The sequence below is a fragment of the Hevea brasiliensis genome, chromosome 16, assembly GCF_030052815.1.
Source record: "Hevea brasiliensis isolate MT/VB/25A 57/8 chromosome 16, ASM3005281v1, whole genome shotgun sequence".
In the NCBI taxonomy this organism is placed as follows: domain Eukaryota; kingdom Viridiplantae; phylum Streptophyta; class Magnoliopsida; order Malpighiales; family Euphorbiaceae; genus Hevea; species Hevea brasiliensis.
In genome coordinates this window covers 57,030,754-57,048,781 of record NC_079508.1, presented here as the reverse complement: position 1 = coordinate 57,048,781, position 18,028 = coordinate 57,030,754, and the positions used below count along the sequence as shown (strand labels likewise).

The following is an 18,028-nucleotide window of genomic DNA, read 5'->3' as shown; positions in this document are numbered from 1 at the left end:
ATTATCAAATGTAGTAAACAGTGGACTGAATAAAAAATGGACTTTTTTTCTATTAAAAAAAAAACTATACGGATAAAATAATGGTTGACGTTGATAGAAGAAATAAGCGACAAAAATACGCGTTTAGGCTCTCTCTCTTCGTTCGTATTCTGTCCTGTCCAGTGGAGCCTGAGGTCCAAGTATCAATGGAGGAGGAAGCTTAGTTGGATCACACACTTGCCCGGCCAGAGAGTTTACGCTACTTGTTCAATAATTACATAAATAAAGTTCCAAATTTCTCTTCTTAGTTCTTCCCTCTCGCTGTGCCTGGCTCCGACTCTATTGTTAGCTTTATTTTGATCTCATCATAGATACAAGGCTGACATTGAATATTTGCCAATCCACTGAAAAGAAAAGAAGGGGATGATGCTGACGCGTTGGTTACTAGTATTTGTTGCCGGATTTTCTGTTGGGGCACTCGCCGTTGTTGCCTTTGAGGTTTTGGGTGTCTATGTCTTCTTTAAGCGATTTAATCGCAAGATTCGACAAGAAGAGCTTAAATCATCATCTCCGTCTTCGCATAAAGATCTCGATCCCAAACAGTCCCTTGATTACTTTTATAACAAGAAGGTAAGTATCTTTCAATTGCCATTTCTACCCATTTGCGTAAATGTTAAAGTAATTTTCAGTTCAGTTGAGCTGATTTGCTTTTGTGACTCAGGGGGTTGTCTGGGTCCTAGAACCAGATAAAGTTCCCAGAAATTGGGTGGTGGATAAAGTGCCAAAAGAGCAAAAGAAGAAAAAGGATCTCTTTGAGGTTAATCCTGTTAAGAAATATGCAAAAATCATGAATCGATTTCTTGTTTTGACAGATTCAGATGGTTCCCATGCAGCTTTTCCGTTAAAGGGTTGCATTGTAGAAGCTGTTTCTGCTACAGACCTTTCTACAAGAAAATGGTAATACAGGCTAATAGACTATGCCAGATTCTTTTTGTTGTATGCTATTGTGTCATGTGACTTAAAGCAGCCTGACGTTTCTGAGTTCGTTGTTTTTGCGTTTCATGTTAATCTATCCCTTGTTACCTTAGACAGCTTTTTGTTGTTTTACTTAATGGTTCTCTAACTACATCTCCCGTTTAAGTCAATTAAGAGCTCCTCCACTTCCTCCTCATTTTGTCTCTGTCTTCTTTTCTTAATTCCTATAAAAAGAAATTGTTGAAGGTGACAATCTCCTCCACTTCCTTTATGTAGGAATTCACAGGCCAAGCAAATCATTGTGCCTCAGAATTCTAATTGGCACAATTCATTTATAGAGCATTGTTTCTGCACCTGCATTCCACTTCCAACTTCAGATTCTTATTAAACCTTATCTGTCCACGCGTTCTTTTTGGTGGGCCACAGTTACAATATACTCTCATGCCCCTCCCTATTCTGATGTTGACGTGCCTAGGAAACTTTTTTTTTTTTTGGTTTTCTTATTAAATTTCTTGATTATTAAGTCAAGAGGATATTGGGGTTTTACATAAATTATAAGTGATGGAACCTTTGAATTATTTGTCTTTATCATTGTGCAATTCTTTTTGACATTACAGGGCGAAAAGATTTCCTATAAAAGTGGAAAGCAAAACTTCAGTGATATATAATGCAAGCAAAGTAGTGTACATTTATCTAGAGACATCATGGGAGAAGGAGTCGTGGTGTAAAGCCCTCCGTCTTGCTTCATGTGATGACAAAGAAAAACTTAACTGGTTCACTAAGTTGAATGAAGAGTTCCACTGTTATTTGGCATCCTTAAATACAGGATACCCTTCATTTATGAAACCCTCGGCGGGATTCATTGCAGAGCCAATAGATAGAGTGACTAAGTTTGATGGTTCTGCTTCAAAGGTTTGCTTGTTTCTGAAAAAGCTTGCCAGAAAAGCTTCAAAGACCAGTGTAGAGAATAGAGGAACTTTTTCACTAGGCCATGAAGAGAAAAAGATTAATGACAAGAGTCATTCATTCCAAGATCCAATTTTAAGCAGTAGCTTGATAAAAACTACTCCAATAACAAAGGCATTAGTGAGTTCTGAGGAAAATAAGGGAGTACTTTCATCCTCCACCTTTTCTTGCTCCATGACCCAAACCCCTATTTCTGTTTCTGATGTGGGTTCTGATGAGAATTTAAATACTGATGAAGGAACACTCTGTTGGAATTTGCTTTTTTCTAGGATTTTTTTTGATGCCAGAAGCAATCCCCAGATAAAGAGTTCATTTCAAGCACGGATTCAGGTGTATTATTTATGATGTTTATATTTATTTATTTTTGCATGAATGCTAGCTAAATTCTTAGGCAAATAGGAGATTAATTAGATTGTATTTCTAGTATTGTACTGTGCAGCGCTTTGGGGGATTGGTCCATCAAATAGATTTCACTCTGATGCTAAGATACTTGAAAGTATAACTACTAGAAAATGATCACACGCTTAGCTTCTAAAATATTTTTCTCAAACTTGAATTTCTAAGCATGAAGGACAAATGTTTTGCATCATTATATGCAGTGGTTGTTCTTCGATCAAGTATGTGTAAATTTTGTAGATGTAGCCATATTCAGATATTGAGACTTTTTTTCCCCAATTTGGTATAACAGAGAACATTGTCCAATATGAGGACACCCAGTTACATAGGTGAAGTTGTATGTACTGACCTAGGTCTTGGGAGTCTACCACCTTATATCCATGGTATAAGAGTACTTCCTACAGATATGAATGAGATATGGGCATGGGAAGTTGATGTTGAGTATTGTGGTGGGCTGGTGCTAGATATTGAAACAAGGCTGGAAGTTCAGAAGCTCCAAAAGGATATGGTGGATACAAACTCAGAATCGAGTTCTGTTGGGGATGTCTCTTCAGACCTTCTGGAAGGTTTTGAATATTTTGGAAAGCAGCTGAATATTTCTGGAGGGACTGCTGATGAACAAGAGCAGGAGAATGAAGGAAATAATAAACTTGGTAAGAATAAATTTGCACGACTTCTTATGTGTATGCTTTCAAATGCTTAAATGCCGAGGCGTAGAATAGAACACAGTCCCTATAACAATATTTTAAGCCATACTTTAGCTGTGTATTGATTACGGGGTTCTGTGCTGGTGAAGTTTGTTTGACCACTGCGGTTGTGAAGTAACATGCAATAAAATGCTATTTAAATTCTGTTTAAAATTGTTGTTGCTGGGAACACAGAAATTAGGTAGTACAAGTTAAAAAGACCATGAATGCTCATGTATGGCTCTGTTAAGCTTAGAACTATTCTAGAATATTCTCGTTGCTACCATGAAGAAACTCTAAATGAGACAATCTTTTCAAAGTCCTTGCTACTTTGCATTGCTTTGTCCTATAGTGAATCAGCATCTTGCCATGACTAAGAATTTTACATGATCCTCCTATAGTATTAATATATTAGCATATGAAGAAACAGTACTTCTGAAGACCAGATGAATACCCATTTATCCTAGTAAAGATAGGATATATATGACATGCATGGTTTTGCAATAATCCAAGTCCAGTGTGATTTATCTTGAATTTGAAATGAAATGCAAATAGATATCTGCAGTAATGACAGATGGGTATCAAAGGTGGATCAACAGAATAGCAGAGATATAATTAATTTCTTTCATCCACTTCTTGCAACAATGAGAGGAAGCAATGCAATTAGCTAGTTACTTTATTGTTGGTTTGGGCAGGAGCAATTATACTGCATTATCAACTGATTTAACAGAAACTGATGATGGATGATACCAATTGCAGCTGATCTTTCCTTGTTGCAGATGGGTTAAAAAATTCTACAAGTTATTCGTCAACATCGACTAATGTGTCTAGGTGGAAATCCATTCTTAATTCTATTGCACAACAGGTTTCGCAGGTTTGTATGATACATGTATAGGGTGTTTCTACTTCTGTTTATGCACTTTTATCCACACTGTGTTTTATAAATGGTTATAAATTTGTAGATGTGATTCAATCTAATGAAAATTTCCTTGCTAGTTAGTTTGATCACATGCGAAAATTGGAAAATAATCTTTGCATTTAAAAGAATTAACCCTTTTAAAAATTAGTTGTTTGGAATTCAATCATGGTTGTTGCTAGTAATTCAGTGATCATTCTAACTATTAAGTTTGTTTAGGGGGGTATTTAGATATTATGATGGTGAGGATCAGTTGTGGCCTAAAGGAGTCTTGAGTGGCAACTTGAAATTATGGTAAGAAATTGGCAAGTCTGAACTCTGAGGTGAACATGAAATCCTATTGCTAATATCCTCATATGTTGTACTTGGTGTGACACTATTTTCTTGCAATCAAGTCATATTTATTCTTATCTTTTTTCTGATCTGGTTTGTATGTGCATATTTTTTTTTTGACAGGCAACATGTGCCAATGCAATAACTGAAATCGACTTTCATTTAAATTATTTTGAGTTAATTTGACAACATGGAAAAGTAAAAAATTAAAAAGAAGAAGAAAAAGAAAAGAAAAGAAAACTTGAAATGGTCGTGTTAGGTAGACATCTTAACAAGGTTACAAAAATTGGTAAAAGATTGAAATTCTGGCTGTTTGCCTCAATGTTATAAATGGTATCACATTGATGGTCCTTAGGTTGAGTGCATAAACGAAAGCTAAAGCTTCCTTTATTTTTCCCTAACTAATGAAGTTTCAATTTAGGTACCTCTGTCTTTATCGATAAGGGTTGCATCACTTCGTGGAACACTGCGTCTACATATGAAGCCACCTCCTTCTGATCAGTTGTGGTGTGGATTCACATCCATGCCTGATATAGAGTTTGACTCGGAGTCATCTGTTGGGGAACACAAGATTAATAGTATTGCTTTGTTCTTGATCAGTCGGTTTAAGGTATGGAATTTCTTTTATCACATGATTGTTTATTCTTCACAAGTTTTCTTTCTGTTACTCGAGTAAAACTATCAACGAGGAGTTGTATTTGTACCCATTACATGTATTACTGTGTTGCATGAATTTTTGCTGAGCATACAGCTCTAAATTACATCACATCCTTCTTTCCTTCATTGATTCATTCTCTTCTTGACTTCGTTCCCCAAAATAACTGATGCAGAACATCTCAACTTAACCACCAAACCTTTTCTCTATGTAAGCCTGCTACGTGTGTATGCGCCAATGGAACCAGTCTTACTATAAATATCATTAATGACACTGTACACCACCCCATAACAAATTAGAGAGAGAGTGAGAGAGAGAGAGAGAGAGAGAGAGAGAAAAGGTTAGTTATAACTTGGAAGAGTTAAGTATACACTGTTCTTGTCTAGACAAACATGCAATTGACACTCGAAGAAGCTGCAATTTAGATGCCCTTTCTGAGATTGAATATCTGGGGTGTGATGCGATTTTCCATTAGAAGAATTTATTGTTAAACAATTTCTTGGAAATGTAATAGGATAAATGGTTATGCTTAGTGGCTTCAGCAAATGCTATCTCACTTGTGCAGGCTTCCATCAGAGAAACTATGGTGCTTCCAAACTGTGAAAGCTTATGCATTCCCTGGATGTTGGCTGAAAAGAATGACTGGGTACCTCGGACAGTAGCTCCTTTTATGTGGCTTAATCGAGAAGCCGCTAGTGATCATGCCACTGCATGCGAAGCTCATGGTTCCGAACCTGACGAAGCGAAACCCAAGGAAGAGGCTCACAGGAGAGCCTCTAACAATGATCCAGAAAGCAAGCATTTGAAAACAAAGAACCCTGAATGTTCTCAACAATCAATTTCAGATTCTTCTGATGCTGTAGAGAGCGCATTGAGCTGCACTAAGCCATCAATGCAAAGCAGCAAATTTTCGCAGGAACTGACAAGTCCTCTATTGGCAAGCTATGAACCACAAGAAATTTCACAACAAAGTAGAGGTTGTATCTCAGAGCGTCAATCGCTATCTAGGTCTCTTGCACAAGTAGAAAAGCAGAATCAGACTGTTGAAGAAAATGATTCAAGACCAAAGAGGATGGGAAGAAGGGCGAGGATGCTTGATCTGGGGAAGAAGATGGGGGACAAACTTGAAGAGAAGAGACGTCACATTGAAGAAAAGGGTAGGAGCATTGTTGAGAAGATGAGAGGACCATGAACTACCAAAACAAGGAGTGCTCGGACATACATAGGATTGGTAGCCATTGTCATTGATGGACAGAGCGGACGCACCCATTAATTTGAATAGATGATTAAGTATAATATTTTAGGTGTTAAAAACTTTTTTATATAGAATTGGCAAACCCATGTCAAAGCCCTACAGATATACTATTAACTTTACGGGTTTTCCAATTTAAGGGGGCAAGGACTTGCATCGCAAAATACAGTAAAACAGAGTCGGGCATACTTTCTTATTTCCACCGTTATCCACCACAACCAAAGTATCTAGCACATGAAAAGACAGTAACACAATACATAAATTTGAAGAGAGACACACAATCAGACAAGTACCCAAGTATAGAGACAACCGAGGAGGAGAAAATCATTGGCTAACACAAGGATATGGACCTGTAAATTAATTAATAAACTAGTAATCTTCAGGTGCCAAAGGCTGATGATATGATGCGGTAATGGCTCTGTAGGGATGACTCTGTGCTCGTATATAAGCGCTGCCAAGCCCCCTCGAATGAAAGGACCCAGCCAGTAGATCCAGTGGTTCCTCCATCTCCACCCAACTAGGGCAGGCCCAAATGCTCTTGCTGGGTTCATTGATGCTCCATCAAAAGGACCACCAACTAAAATGTTGGCCCCAACGATCAGCCCAATGGCTAGAGGGGCAATGATCCCCAAGCTTCCCCTGTTGGTATCAACGGCTGTAGCATATACAGTGTATGCCAGTCCAAATGTCATTACCATTTCCAGTATAAGGCCATGCACCTCTGCAGCCCCCGAAGCTACATAGAAATCCCACTGGTCTCTGCAAAAATCAATTCATATTATATTACCTGTAAATTCTGAAAAGATATATAACATACTCTATAAGAGTTGAATGTATGATATACCATCCTATTAGTGACAAGCCTCAACAAGAGAGAAGCGACAATAGAACCAAGAAGCTGAGCAACCCAGTAGTAAAGGGCGCGAAGGACTGAGATCCTTCCTCCAACGAGAGCTCAGAAGGTAACAGCAGGATTCACATGGCCACCTGATATGTTGATGCTGGCTGAAACAGCAGAAAAAAGTGCCAATGCATGTGCAAGCGCAATCATCACCAGACCTGAAGCCGGAGGCCCCGTTTCCCTGTACAACTTGTCTGCACAGGAAGATCACCAAGAAATCGGCCATTTTACTTACTGTTTTTAGAGAGAAAAAGAGAATTGTTCATAGTTAAAGAGATGGAATGAAATATACCAAGAGCAAGGACGGAGCCTTCACCAGCGAAGACGAAGATGAGAGTGGAGACGAATTCAGCTAAGGCAGCTTTCATGGAGTCAGATGGGTGGCCTCTTCTGCGTTCCCAAATGCATAACTCCGAGTAGACATAGCTAGCTAGCTATCTGATAAACTTGGTACATCTTCTTAATTAACTTGATTCCCACACTGAGAATAGTATGTCACACCATCTACAAATAAGGATTTCAAAGATGTTGACTGGTGAGAGCTTTGATATTAGGTAAAGAAATAGAGAGCGAGAGAGAGAGAGAGAGGAGTGAAAGGAATGGAGATAGGGTTCTTGCATGGATGAGAAGTGTAGGCGACATAGCCTAGACTAGCCAAAGAAGAGTTGGAGTGTTGAGGACACTGGTGAGACGTTAATGCATTAAGGTTGACACGTATGTGTATTAATTGGCTTTTGACTCCAACTGAAGCGCTTTCTAATCTTTGGAGGAGATTTTTAAAGTCGGAGTTTTTCGAAATTTAAAAATTTTTAAAATTTTATTTTTTTTAATTCACTAAATAATATAATTTTAAAACCTTTAAATATTTAAAAATTTTCTTTTCATCCCTTCGATTACTAAAAAAATTAGAAAGATTTAACAATCATGAAAAATTTTAGTTTACTTCATCCTATGTAAAACAATGTTTTAGAAAATAATTTAAAAAATTAAAATTTAAAAATTTTTAATAAATATTTTAAATTAATATTTTTCTCCACAGACATACAAAAATCCTCGAGTATTTTGCACCCTTACCAATCTAGATAAGAATAAGCATTAAAACCCTCCGCATGTTATGGGTATTTTTTTTATTTTATTCTATTAATATAATTAATAAATAAAATATTTATATTAAAAATATATTAAACTCTGTTTTATAATAATATAAAATATTATGTTTATATCTTGTAAACAAAATTATTATCTATTAATAGTTAATAATATTTAATATAAATTTAAATAAAATTAAAATTTTATGATTACATATATTATGTATTAGTTATGTATATATATTCTAATTTAAAACCAATTAATATTAATAATATACTATTTATTATTTACTTATTATAATAAATTTAACAAAATACAATTTAATAATAAAAAATATTTAACTATAGAGTCTAGTAATAAAAGAAGATAATAATAATAATACTTATTAAAAAAGTGAATTGATTAATCCATCTAAAAAAATAATTACATTATTCTTATAGTTAATTCATCTAGTATTTAAAAATAAAGTATATTCACATTATTTTTAAAGATTTTTAATTATTAAAAAATAAGTTAAATGTATTGCGATTAAATTAGATTTTAAGAGCAAAGTAAATTTAAGTATTTATCACTTATAAATTAAATTTACACAATTTAATAAATTAAAAACTCTAAATAGACTATAAAATAAGTTCACAGATATAATTTTTTTTTATATTTTTTAGATAATAATAATAATAATAATAATAATAATAATAATAATAATAATAATAATAATAATAATAATGTCAATCAAAATCTTACTATTTTAAAGTAGTGCTTATAGAGAAAAAAAAATAAAAAAGGATCAATAAATATTATTAAAATAAATCAATAATTTATTGTCACCATATTTTTCTATATTAATATAAAAGTCTTATATTTCCTTAATGTAATTTTGATTTATAAAATAAAATTTATTTTATCATAAAATAAATCATCTTAAACGTTAGTTAAATAAAGATAATAATGATTAAAGCAAATTTAATAATTAAATAATTCAAAAAAATAATTAAAAAGAAAATAATATAAAAAATAGTAAAAAATAATTAGAATTAGTATATGACTATGTGGTTTAAAATTTAAATAAATAGAAATTTTAAAATTTAAATAGTAAAAAAAAATACCTAAATTAAAATAAAAAGATAAAAGTGCCATGTCAAAAAAATTTAAGATATATAATGCAAAAGGTAGTTTTTTATTTTTAACAATAAAATAAAAAATTAAAAATAAAAACACCAAAAATAAAAAAACCATAACGTGATAAGATTATCAATATCCTTAGAACAGTGAATTTCATTTTATTAAAATAAAATTATTTTAATGAAAATAATAATTAAATAATTTAAAAGTAATTTAAATTAAAATAAAAAGTTGAAATTATATATATTGGGGATTGTTTGGAAAAGATGGGAGAGAAAAGTATGAAGTGAGGATACTGTATTTTTTTTCTTGAAAATAGAGGAATCAATAAGTGTTAAGAGAGTAAAAAAGGATAAAATAATATTTTTACAATTCCTTAAGAAATTAAGAATATTGTGCGTTTTAGTAATATATAATAATAAACTCTACATTTGACTACAGAAAACAAGTTCAACCAAATCTTATTTAAGGACGACTTAGTTCATTTACCTATTTTAAATTTATTCAACTTTAAATAATAATTTTTAAACATTTATAGCTAAATTTTACGTTGTTTTAGCATAGAATTATTATTAGAAAAAATAAAACAAGAAAATTTGAATACCCTTGAGATTGGATTTCTACTTTCATTTCTTGATGAAGTCAAGCAAGGATGTTGCAATGGCACGGTAGCATCTATTTATTAATTATTCTGCTACCTAATTAATTCAAAGATAAAATGATTCATTAATTTCCTTGCACTTTGTAAAAAATTTGACCCAATTTGAGTCTGCAAGTATCCGTGTAATGCTTCACTAGCTGACAGTGCATAATTAATTGGTCTTTTTTTTTTTTTTTTTTAATTTTTTTGCTCAATCTCTTCTATCCTTCTCATTACTTCACTCATATTTGGCCGTGTCTCTGGTGTCACATCTGCACACTGGAGAGCTATCTCTGTAAGCTTCAACATCTCATCATGGCCTTCTCTTGCTGCCAATATCTCTACGTCTAATATATCTGTAGACCAATCATTGTTAACCACCGTGCGAACCCAGTCAGAAAGATCCTCAACTATTTCATCTTTTCTTGGGGAAACTTCGCCCGGAATCCTCCCGGTAATGACCTCTAGTAGGATAATTCCAAAGCAGTATACATCTGTTTTGTGTGTCAGCTTCTTCCCTTGGGACAATTCTGGTGACCTGCCAATTGCTAGCCCTTGAGAGAATTTCCGAGAAGGCAGCAGCGGCAAGTAGCCATAGTTTGTGAGCTTGGAGTAGCTTTGGCCATCTTGATGGATTAGTACATTAGATGATTTGAGATTGGCATGGGGCACCTTGTGAGAGGGTAAGGATCGGTGGAGGAATTCTAGACCCTTCGCTATATCTTTGATAATAGACAATCTAGCAGCCCAATTCAAAGGTACTCTTCCAACCCCTCTATTCTCTAGCATACACATACATATATATTGTCGATTAATAAGACTTTTATAATTTTGATGAGGACAAAGGAACAAAAAGGACAACTTGAACTCACCATGCAATAGCTCAAACAGATTGCCATTAGGTACAAATTCATAGACAACCAGCTTTTCCTCTTTGGAGTAGTAAAAAGAAATAATCTGCACCAGGTTTTCGTGCCTTAACTTTCCCAGCAGCTGCATCTGCTGGATAAATTCCTTCTTGCCCAAGCCGTCCATGTTTTTAAGTCTCTTAACGGCAACAACAGCACCAGATTCCAGGTTTGCTTTGTAGGTAGTGCCATGTTTCCCCTTTCCTAACACTTCTGCAGATGCCCTTAGCAAATCATCCAAGTCAAAGACTGCTATATTCCTGTCGAAAAATTCCAACTCCACCCTTCTTTCAGGATCCCCTGTGCTTTGGGAATGCAGCAATTTCTTTTCTGTCCATCCTGCAGGGCCACCCCCTATCGCAATCGGAGCAAACAGAATGAAAATGTTGAAATCCAAAAGTCTTTATCTCTTAAAACAACTCCAGTATGCCAAATTCATTTAATATTTAATATTTATGTGAAGAGTAAAATATGTAAAAATCTGTCTTTGTTACCTGCTCGTGGTTCTTTTGCTGTTTCTTTTCCGTGCAACTTCTTGTAACAACACAGGACAACGACAAAAACCATGAATGGAACTAAGGCGGCGAGTGCTGCAATTAAAACAACGATCCAAATTTCAAGTTTCTTTTTCTTGTCCTGCCCTGGTCTTACAGGAGTGGGAGGAGGTGGTGAAAAAATGGCCGAAGCCGGAGACGGAGATGGAACTGGGCATGGCTCCAAAGGAAAACCACAAAGATTCAAGTTATGACCGTAGGAGCTCTCTGGTAACCTTAAAAGAGTGTCTGTTGAAGGAATTGAGCCTTGAAGATAATTGTAAGAAACATTGAAATCTGTCAATGTGCGCTGATCAAAAGGCGGAATTTGACCCTCTAAATAGTTCTGCTGAAACTCTAGATGTTTCAGATTTGGCAATTGAATATAGTCAGAAGGAATTGAACCCGTAAATCGGTTGTAAGAAAGGAAGACAGATTCCAAGTGAACAAGATTGGTGAGATTAGGAAGTGGTCCAGAGACTGAATTGTTTCTGAAGCTGAGTTTAGTCAATAAAGAAATGTTGTACAGGAATGCAGGCGGGAGAGAACCTGAAAGCTGGATTCCTTCAAGGACAAGGTGAATTACACGCCAATTTGAACAAACAATGCCAGCCCATCTGCTAAAATTTGCAATACAAGGTGGTCCAGTCCAATTTGAATGCAAGTTTAAAGAGCAAGTCATAGAATCCCTTAGCTGCAATAACGCATCTCGTTCTTCAGGGTGATATTGATCCAAGTTAATGGAAAGAACAAAGTGCAGAACCGATGCAGTTGAAAGAAAAAAGTAGAGAACCAAATTCATGATGAAGAGAAAAGAAATTGGAGAAAGAAAAGAGACATATGGGATATGTTTAATGATAATTGGAAGCTGGAAATAATTGATCTGAAGCGTAAAAAGTCAGAATATACCTTTTCTTTGCTTATTGTTAGGATTACAGTTTTGACGAAGTATGCAAGGGAAAACAAGCTGAGATTCGATAGTGAATGTTATGTTAGGGACAAAAGCGGAGACCACAGAGAATTTTTATGCTGTATGACAGCTTTGAATACATATATATTATTTTTTTCATCGGTTGATGATGGAAGGAGGTGGGATTATATATATATATATATATATATATATATATATATATACATGTGTGTGTGTGTGTGTGTAGAGGGAAGCAAGGAATGTCAAAAAGCACTTAGCTTAATTTATTTGCATATACGTGCATGGCATTTTGTCCCCATGATCACCATTCTATTTGGGATAATTATTCAATACAGTAGTCATCTAAAAGACTGTAGCATCTCTAATTTGAATATATTTTTTACGTACCAATTTATACAAAACATAAAGTTTATCCAATTTGTACTAAAGTTTCATTTATCATAAAAAATTACGAATGATTGAATCTATATCAAATCTATTTATAACTCTTTTCAAAAAAAATATGACTCAAGCTCTTAATATAAGTAACTAAATAGTTTAAATTCATGAAATTAAATTAATTTTTTAGAGTGACTGGTTATAGATAGTAAAATGGGTAATTTTGGTTTGGGGCATAGGGCCGAAATACAGTTGAGTAATGAGCCAAAAGTTGATTCGGGCCACATCCTAAAGAAGCAAGTCCAAGTGGTAGCTGCATTGGGCGAGCTAGTCTTCCGTACCTTCCTCCCAGTGACGTCCCTGGATGGTTCTTGTATTCCCGTCGGAGCCCATATATATATATGGGTTCCGGTGTAATGGTCACTTCTGGTCCTCCCCTGTGCCGTTTCCCTCCATGTTAGTGTTTGTTAACCTACAAATCTGCACTCTTTCTAAGTAAGTTAGATAGCAAAGCTCCGTTCAAGCTTTTCATCCGTCACAGTCCGCTATCCGTGCAGGTTAGTCCTGTTGAACCTCTTTATTATTTTCTCTATTTCTTTTTCTAATTTCCATCGTCAATGGTAGTATCTGTTCTTGTAAAATGTATCCATAATTCTTTAGAACCCTATAAAGCTTAGATCGGTAGATAATGTTTTCTTTTCCTTTTTTCGCTGTGTTATGTATCATCTCTATTTCTATATATTGATGGTGCTGCTTGCTTCAAGGTTGCATATTTGTTGATATTTTAAAAAAAGAAAAAAAAAATTGGTAAAGAATTTCATTTCATTGTTATATTGGGAGTTAATTTAATGTCAACATGAGATTGGGAATCTATTATTTTGAGGTTTTCTGTTCGTATGGGTCTTTTTCAAACATAAATAACTTTGTAGACTTCCGTAATGTAGCCAGTACCTGGTAAGACTCCCGGAAGAGTGTTATATAATGCAAATACTGAGATTTTGTGGATGAAATCCTGGATTTTTAGCCTAGAACATAGCTGTGTTTTGGGAATCACTGTGCAAGTTTCCCCAAAGTATAAAATTTCCTTATTTACTTGGTACTGTTGAACTGTTCTTGTATATTTCAATTATATTTTGCCCTTTAAAGACTGTGTTCTCTATTTTCAAGCTAGGTAAACAACAGTGGACCTGGGATAACATTAATAGATAGTTTAGTAGACGGGAGAGTGAGAGAGCTAGCTCAAGGATGAATTGCGGTACCAGTAAATAGTCTCTATAGCTGTTGTTCATGGAATATGCACTCTTATGATATGTATTATTGTGAGAATATCCTATGCTTCTGTGTTTTTTTTTTATTAATTAAAAGGAAAGTGCATCAGCAGAGCAATTATTAAACTTCAAAAAAAAACTACAAAATAGTAACTCCAAGTTAAATCTAAGAGGAATCCTAAGTTTGCATTTCAAATGGAAAATCTACTGCCACTCAAGGTACTGTCTGTTAAAACTTACAGCACTAAAAGCCTAAATTCAGCTGCTGATACCACTGGAGATCTTGTATATCCAGCTTGCTGCGCAAAATTCATACTGCTAGTAATCAAGAAGCTATATATCCAAAACTTGTCAAACAAAAGACACAAATCTAGCTCTGTTTTAACAGAGAATAAGAGTAAACTGTTGCATTTGCATTGTGAATCTATATATTATTCCATTTCCATCCATGCTTCTCAAGAACAGAACCCTCCCGGTTGCAGTGGGGATATCTTACATTATTTGTAATAAAAATGTGGTACAATGACCTATATTTCTCTGTATTGCATAAAAAAGAAGAGATGAAAAATTTTTGAGTTATAGAAATCAATATTTTTTTCAGTTTTACCTTCAAATGTATTTTGGGTCTTAATTGAAAAAAACCACTAAAATGAGTATGTTCCATAAGATTTTGTGTAGTTTGTCGCTCCACAACTCCTCTCACTGCAGCTAAAGTGTCACTTTGGGAATTTATTAGAGATTAAATTACTAATCTCTATGTAAATATTCTCATGGTCCTATTTTAAAATATGAACAAGTAGGTCTATCAAGATATGTTTGGCATTGAAAAGTATCAACTATTTAACATCTTTGTTGACATGTTCAGCATAAAGAAGCATTGTCAACATAAGACTTGAAACTGTTGTACCTGATATTATAATTTGTTTGCTGAAAAAACTTGGCTACACTGGGTGCAGGGTCATGTGTAGTTTGAATTGATTTTATTACAGATTCAGAATTTAATGATTCTGTATGCATGATCATGTATACATGTACAATTTTTTTTTTTTATTTTGCTAATGTGACTAATAACACAAGTCGAATAATAAGATAATAAAGCTGAAAATTTGCAAATTTGCTTGATAAAACATATGTGCAAAGAATATCTGTTGGATTTTAAAGCAAGAAAAATTAGAAACTAAGAGATTTCTGCAGATTGTTTCATACATTGCATTCTTTATTTTCATACTCTGCTTGTAGCAGCACATAGACTATTTATAACAACAAAGCATCACATGAGTGACCTAAGAAAGGAATAGTGTACCTTACTTTTGAAAATTAGTCTTACAAATTTAAAAAAAAAAAAATGACTTGCTTTTTAGCTAAATTGCACGATTGTTAATTCAACTACTCATACTAAAAACACAAATAAGAAAGTAGATTGCTCAAACTTGGAGTATGAAGCAACAGTATTCTTGATGTGGGATTAGGTATAGTAATGAAGTCTATATTACCTTGAGCCTGATGACTGGGCTGCATAATGAGGCTGATGGTTGTAGTGGAAAGGATTGGAACATCTTGGAGATAAAATCACTGTGAGGTTAGAAAGTGGAAGTCTTCTTTCATTAATTTTAATATATGGTTTAATGTGCTATTGATGCCTATGCCAACATGTTACAATGAAATTGTTGTGTTATGATTGAACGCAATGCAATGATATGAAGTAAGACATTTTGGATTTGATTTGGAAGTCAATTTTTCAAATGAAAGTCAACTTGCAAGTATACAATTTAACCTCACCATTTTCACTCTGCAGGTAATAGGTATAGGTAAGGACCTTGAAGCATGGCCAAGCATCATCCTGATTTAATTATGTGCCGGAAGCAGCCGGGAATTGCCATTGGACGACTTTGTGAGAAATGTGATGGGAAATGTGTAATATGCGACTCCTACGTGCGTCCTTGTACACTTGTGCGAGTTTGTGATGAGTGCAATTATGGATCCTTCCAAGGTCGGTGTGTTATTTGTGGAGGAGTGGGTATTTCTGATGCCTACTATTGCAAAGAATGCACACAGCAAGAGAAAGATAGGGATGGATGTCCCAAAATTGTTAATTTAGGGAGTGCCAAAACAGATCTGTTCTACGAACGCAAGAAATATGGTTTTAAGAAAAGATGATGAGCCATGCCATGGGCTGTGCTTCTTGTGTGCCATTGTTTTCTAGACAAGAAGACACCCAATTTAAACTGTTGTAACAATCTCTTGAGGGTTTGAGTTTATATTTACTGAAGTTATGATGAACTGCTATTGATTAGAACTTACTTATAATGTTGAACATGGTTGTTTACCTGAACTGACACTATTGCTTATAATCTAATGTGCTTGCTTATATAATCTAGAATAATTTTTAGCTTATAAGTGCTGGCTTTAGAATATTATCAAGGATTAAAATGTAAAAAATTAAATTTTAATCTGGTGCAATTTCATATTAATGATTTTTAACTTTTCCTAATTTATAGTTAGTTGGCTGGGCTAAATTGTTATTGGACCATAAGATATTTCGATGAAGAAGATATGGAAATGGGTATTTTTATTTATTCCCTCCCTTTGTAAATTCACTTTCCTTTCGAAACAGCGATTCTTTCTAATTCTGTACTTTGTCCCTCCGATTAAGGAGATCAAAAGTTATTGCATCCCAATAATGTTCAATATAATGTTTCATTCGCGGTAACGTTGTTTTTCATTATCATCAAAATAATCAACTATCCATTATAATTTAAAATTATATACTCATCAACCTAAACTACATTTAAGAGAATTTTTATATTAAATTAATGATAACAATAATGAATATATTAATTAGTTTTATCTAAATATAATTTAATATATTTATTACTTTAAATATTGCACATTGAAGACACTAATTAACTTTTTTTTGAACTTTGTCCTTTCTCCACCACAATATTAATCTATATAATTTAAAAAAATATTAAAATAGAACTTTTATATTTCATGGAAATAATCTTTCATGAAATATTCCTCCTACTCAAATAATGAAAATATATTTTTTAAATTAATTAGAATTTTAGTTCATTTGTTTATGTTTTTACGATTGTTTGTGACTTCTAGCCATTCTCATTGAGCTTCGGTACTAACTGGAAATTATTTGTTTCATAAATTTTATCGTTTACGAAATATCATTTAGAGTTCTTTCCATAAATACAATGGTTAAAATTACAAAGCTTTAGCCATCTTATTTGGGTTAGAAACTGGGGTTGGATATTCTTCAGTGCAGATAGAGAGCAATCAGATTTGAAGAAAATGAGATTGGAGCAATAAGATTGGATTCTTGAGTTTAGGGCTAAGGGGTCTTCTCTTAAGGAGAATAACAAAAATCGTATGGCGTCTCCTCTGTTCTTGGAGCTGAGTTATGGTCTATGCATGAGGGGCTAAGATTGGCTTATGATAGAGGCTATAGGAAAGTTATTTTGGAATGTGATAACTTGAGTGCGGTTAATACTGTTCTGGGTCTCTCGAATAATCAATGCATTTAACGCTGCGTTGTGGACTCCATTGGCAGTCTTCTTCTTAAGGATTTGGATGTTCAAATTCGCCACATTTATAGGAAAACAAATTTTAGCGTTGATTGTGTAACACCCTACGCAAATCCCACATCGGCAAAACACGGGAGATATGTTGGGTTTATAAGTTGGTGGTTCGTAACCCCTAATGATGCGTTTTAAAACCGTGAGGGCTTCAGCCAAGAGCGGACAATATCACTAGTGGACCGGACCGTTACATTTGTGATATCAAAGCCGCTCCGCGTGCAACCTTGAGCGATGATGGGGCAAACCTCAGAGAGGACCCTAAGTCCCATAAGGGGGTGGATTGTAACACCCTAGGCAAATCCCATACATCGGCAAAACACGGGAGAGATACTGAGTTTATAAGTTGGTGGTTCGTAACCCCTAATGACGCGTTTTAAAACCGTGAGGGCTTCGGCCCAGGACAATATTACTAGTGGGTCGGGCCGTTATAGATTGGTTAGCTTATATGGCTTACTGTTTGCCTCTTGGTCGGCACTTCTTAGAAGAACCTCCAGTTAATATTTTGTCAGGGCT

The 18,028-nt window shown here is 34.4% G+C and overlaps 3 protein-coding genes and 1 pseudogene across 4 annotated transcripts; 2 read left to right on the top strand and 2 right to left on the bottom strand.

Annotated features, from left to right (window-relative positions):
* The first annotated feature begins 103 nt into the window (after positions 1–103).
* On the top strand, positions 104–6,354 carry LOC110666389 (uncharacterized). Of its 2 annotated transcripts, XM_021826869.2 has the most exons (8): positions 104–609; positions 701–936; positions 1,572–2,250; positions 2,609–2,699; positions 2,781–2,969; positions 3,782–3,876; positions 4,673–4,861; positions 5,472–6,354. In XM_021826869.2, the coding sequence occupies exons 1-8, from the start codon at positions 403–405 to the stop codon at positions 6,096–6,098; spliced, it is 2,313 nt and encodes a 770-aa protein (XP_021682561.2). In that variant the 5' UTR covers positions 104–402; the 3' UTR covers positions 6,099–6,354. The 2 variants fall into 2 exon arrangements, with proteins under 2 accessions (XP_021682561.2, XP_021682559.2); XM_021826867.2 differs by having other exon boundaries at positions 105–609; positions 2,609–2,969.
* Positions 6,355–6,386: 32 nt separating this feature from the next.
* LOC110666391 (probable aquaporin TIP3-2) lies at positions 6,387–7,732 on the bottom strand (annotated as a pseudogene).
* A 2,280-nt stretch (positions 7,733–10,012) lies between these two features.
* Positions 10,013–12,153, bottom strand: LOC110666431 (probable leucine-rich repeat receptor-like protein kinase At1g68400). The gene is made up of 3 exons (XM_021826915.2): positions 11,313–12,153; positions 10,783–11,172; positions 10,013–10,692 (listed from the first exon to the last, which is right to left on the bottom strand). Exons 1-3 carry the CDS (start codon positions 12,151–12,153, stop codon positions 10,109–10,111), a joined length of 1,815 nt encoding a protein of 604 aa, XP_021682607.2. The 3' UTR covers positions 10,013–10,108.
* An 838-nt stretch (positions 12,154–12,991) lies between these two features.
* Positions 12,992–16,301, top strand: LOC110666388 (PHD finger-like domain-containing protein 5A). Its single transcript, XM_021826866.2, has 2 exons — positions 12,992–13,217; positions 15,724–16,301. Exon 2 carries the CDS (start codon positions 15,753–15,755, stop codon positions 16,083–16,085), a length of 333 nt encoding a protein of 110 aa, XP_021682558.1. The 5' UTR covers positions 12,992–13,217; positions 15,724–15,752; the 3' UTR covers positions 16,086–16,301.
* Positions 16,302–18,028: the final 1,727 nt, after the last annotated feature.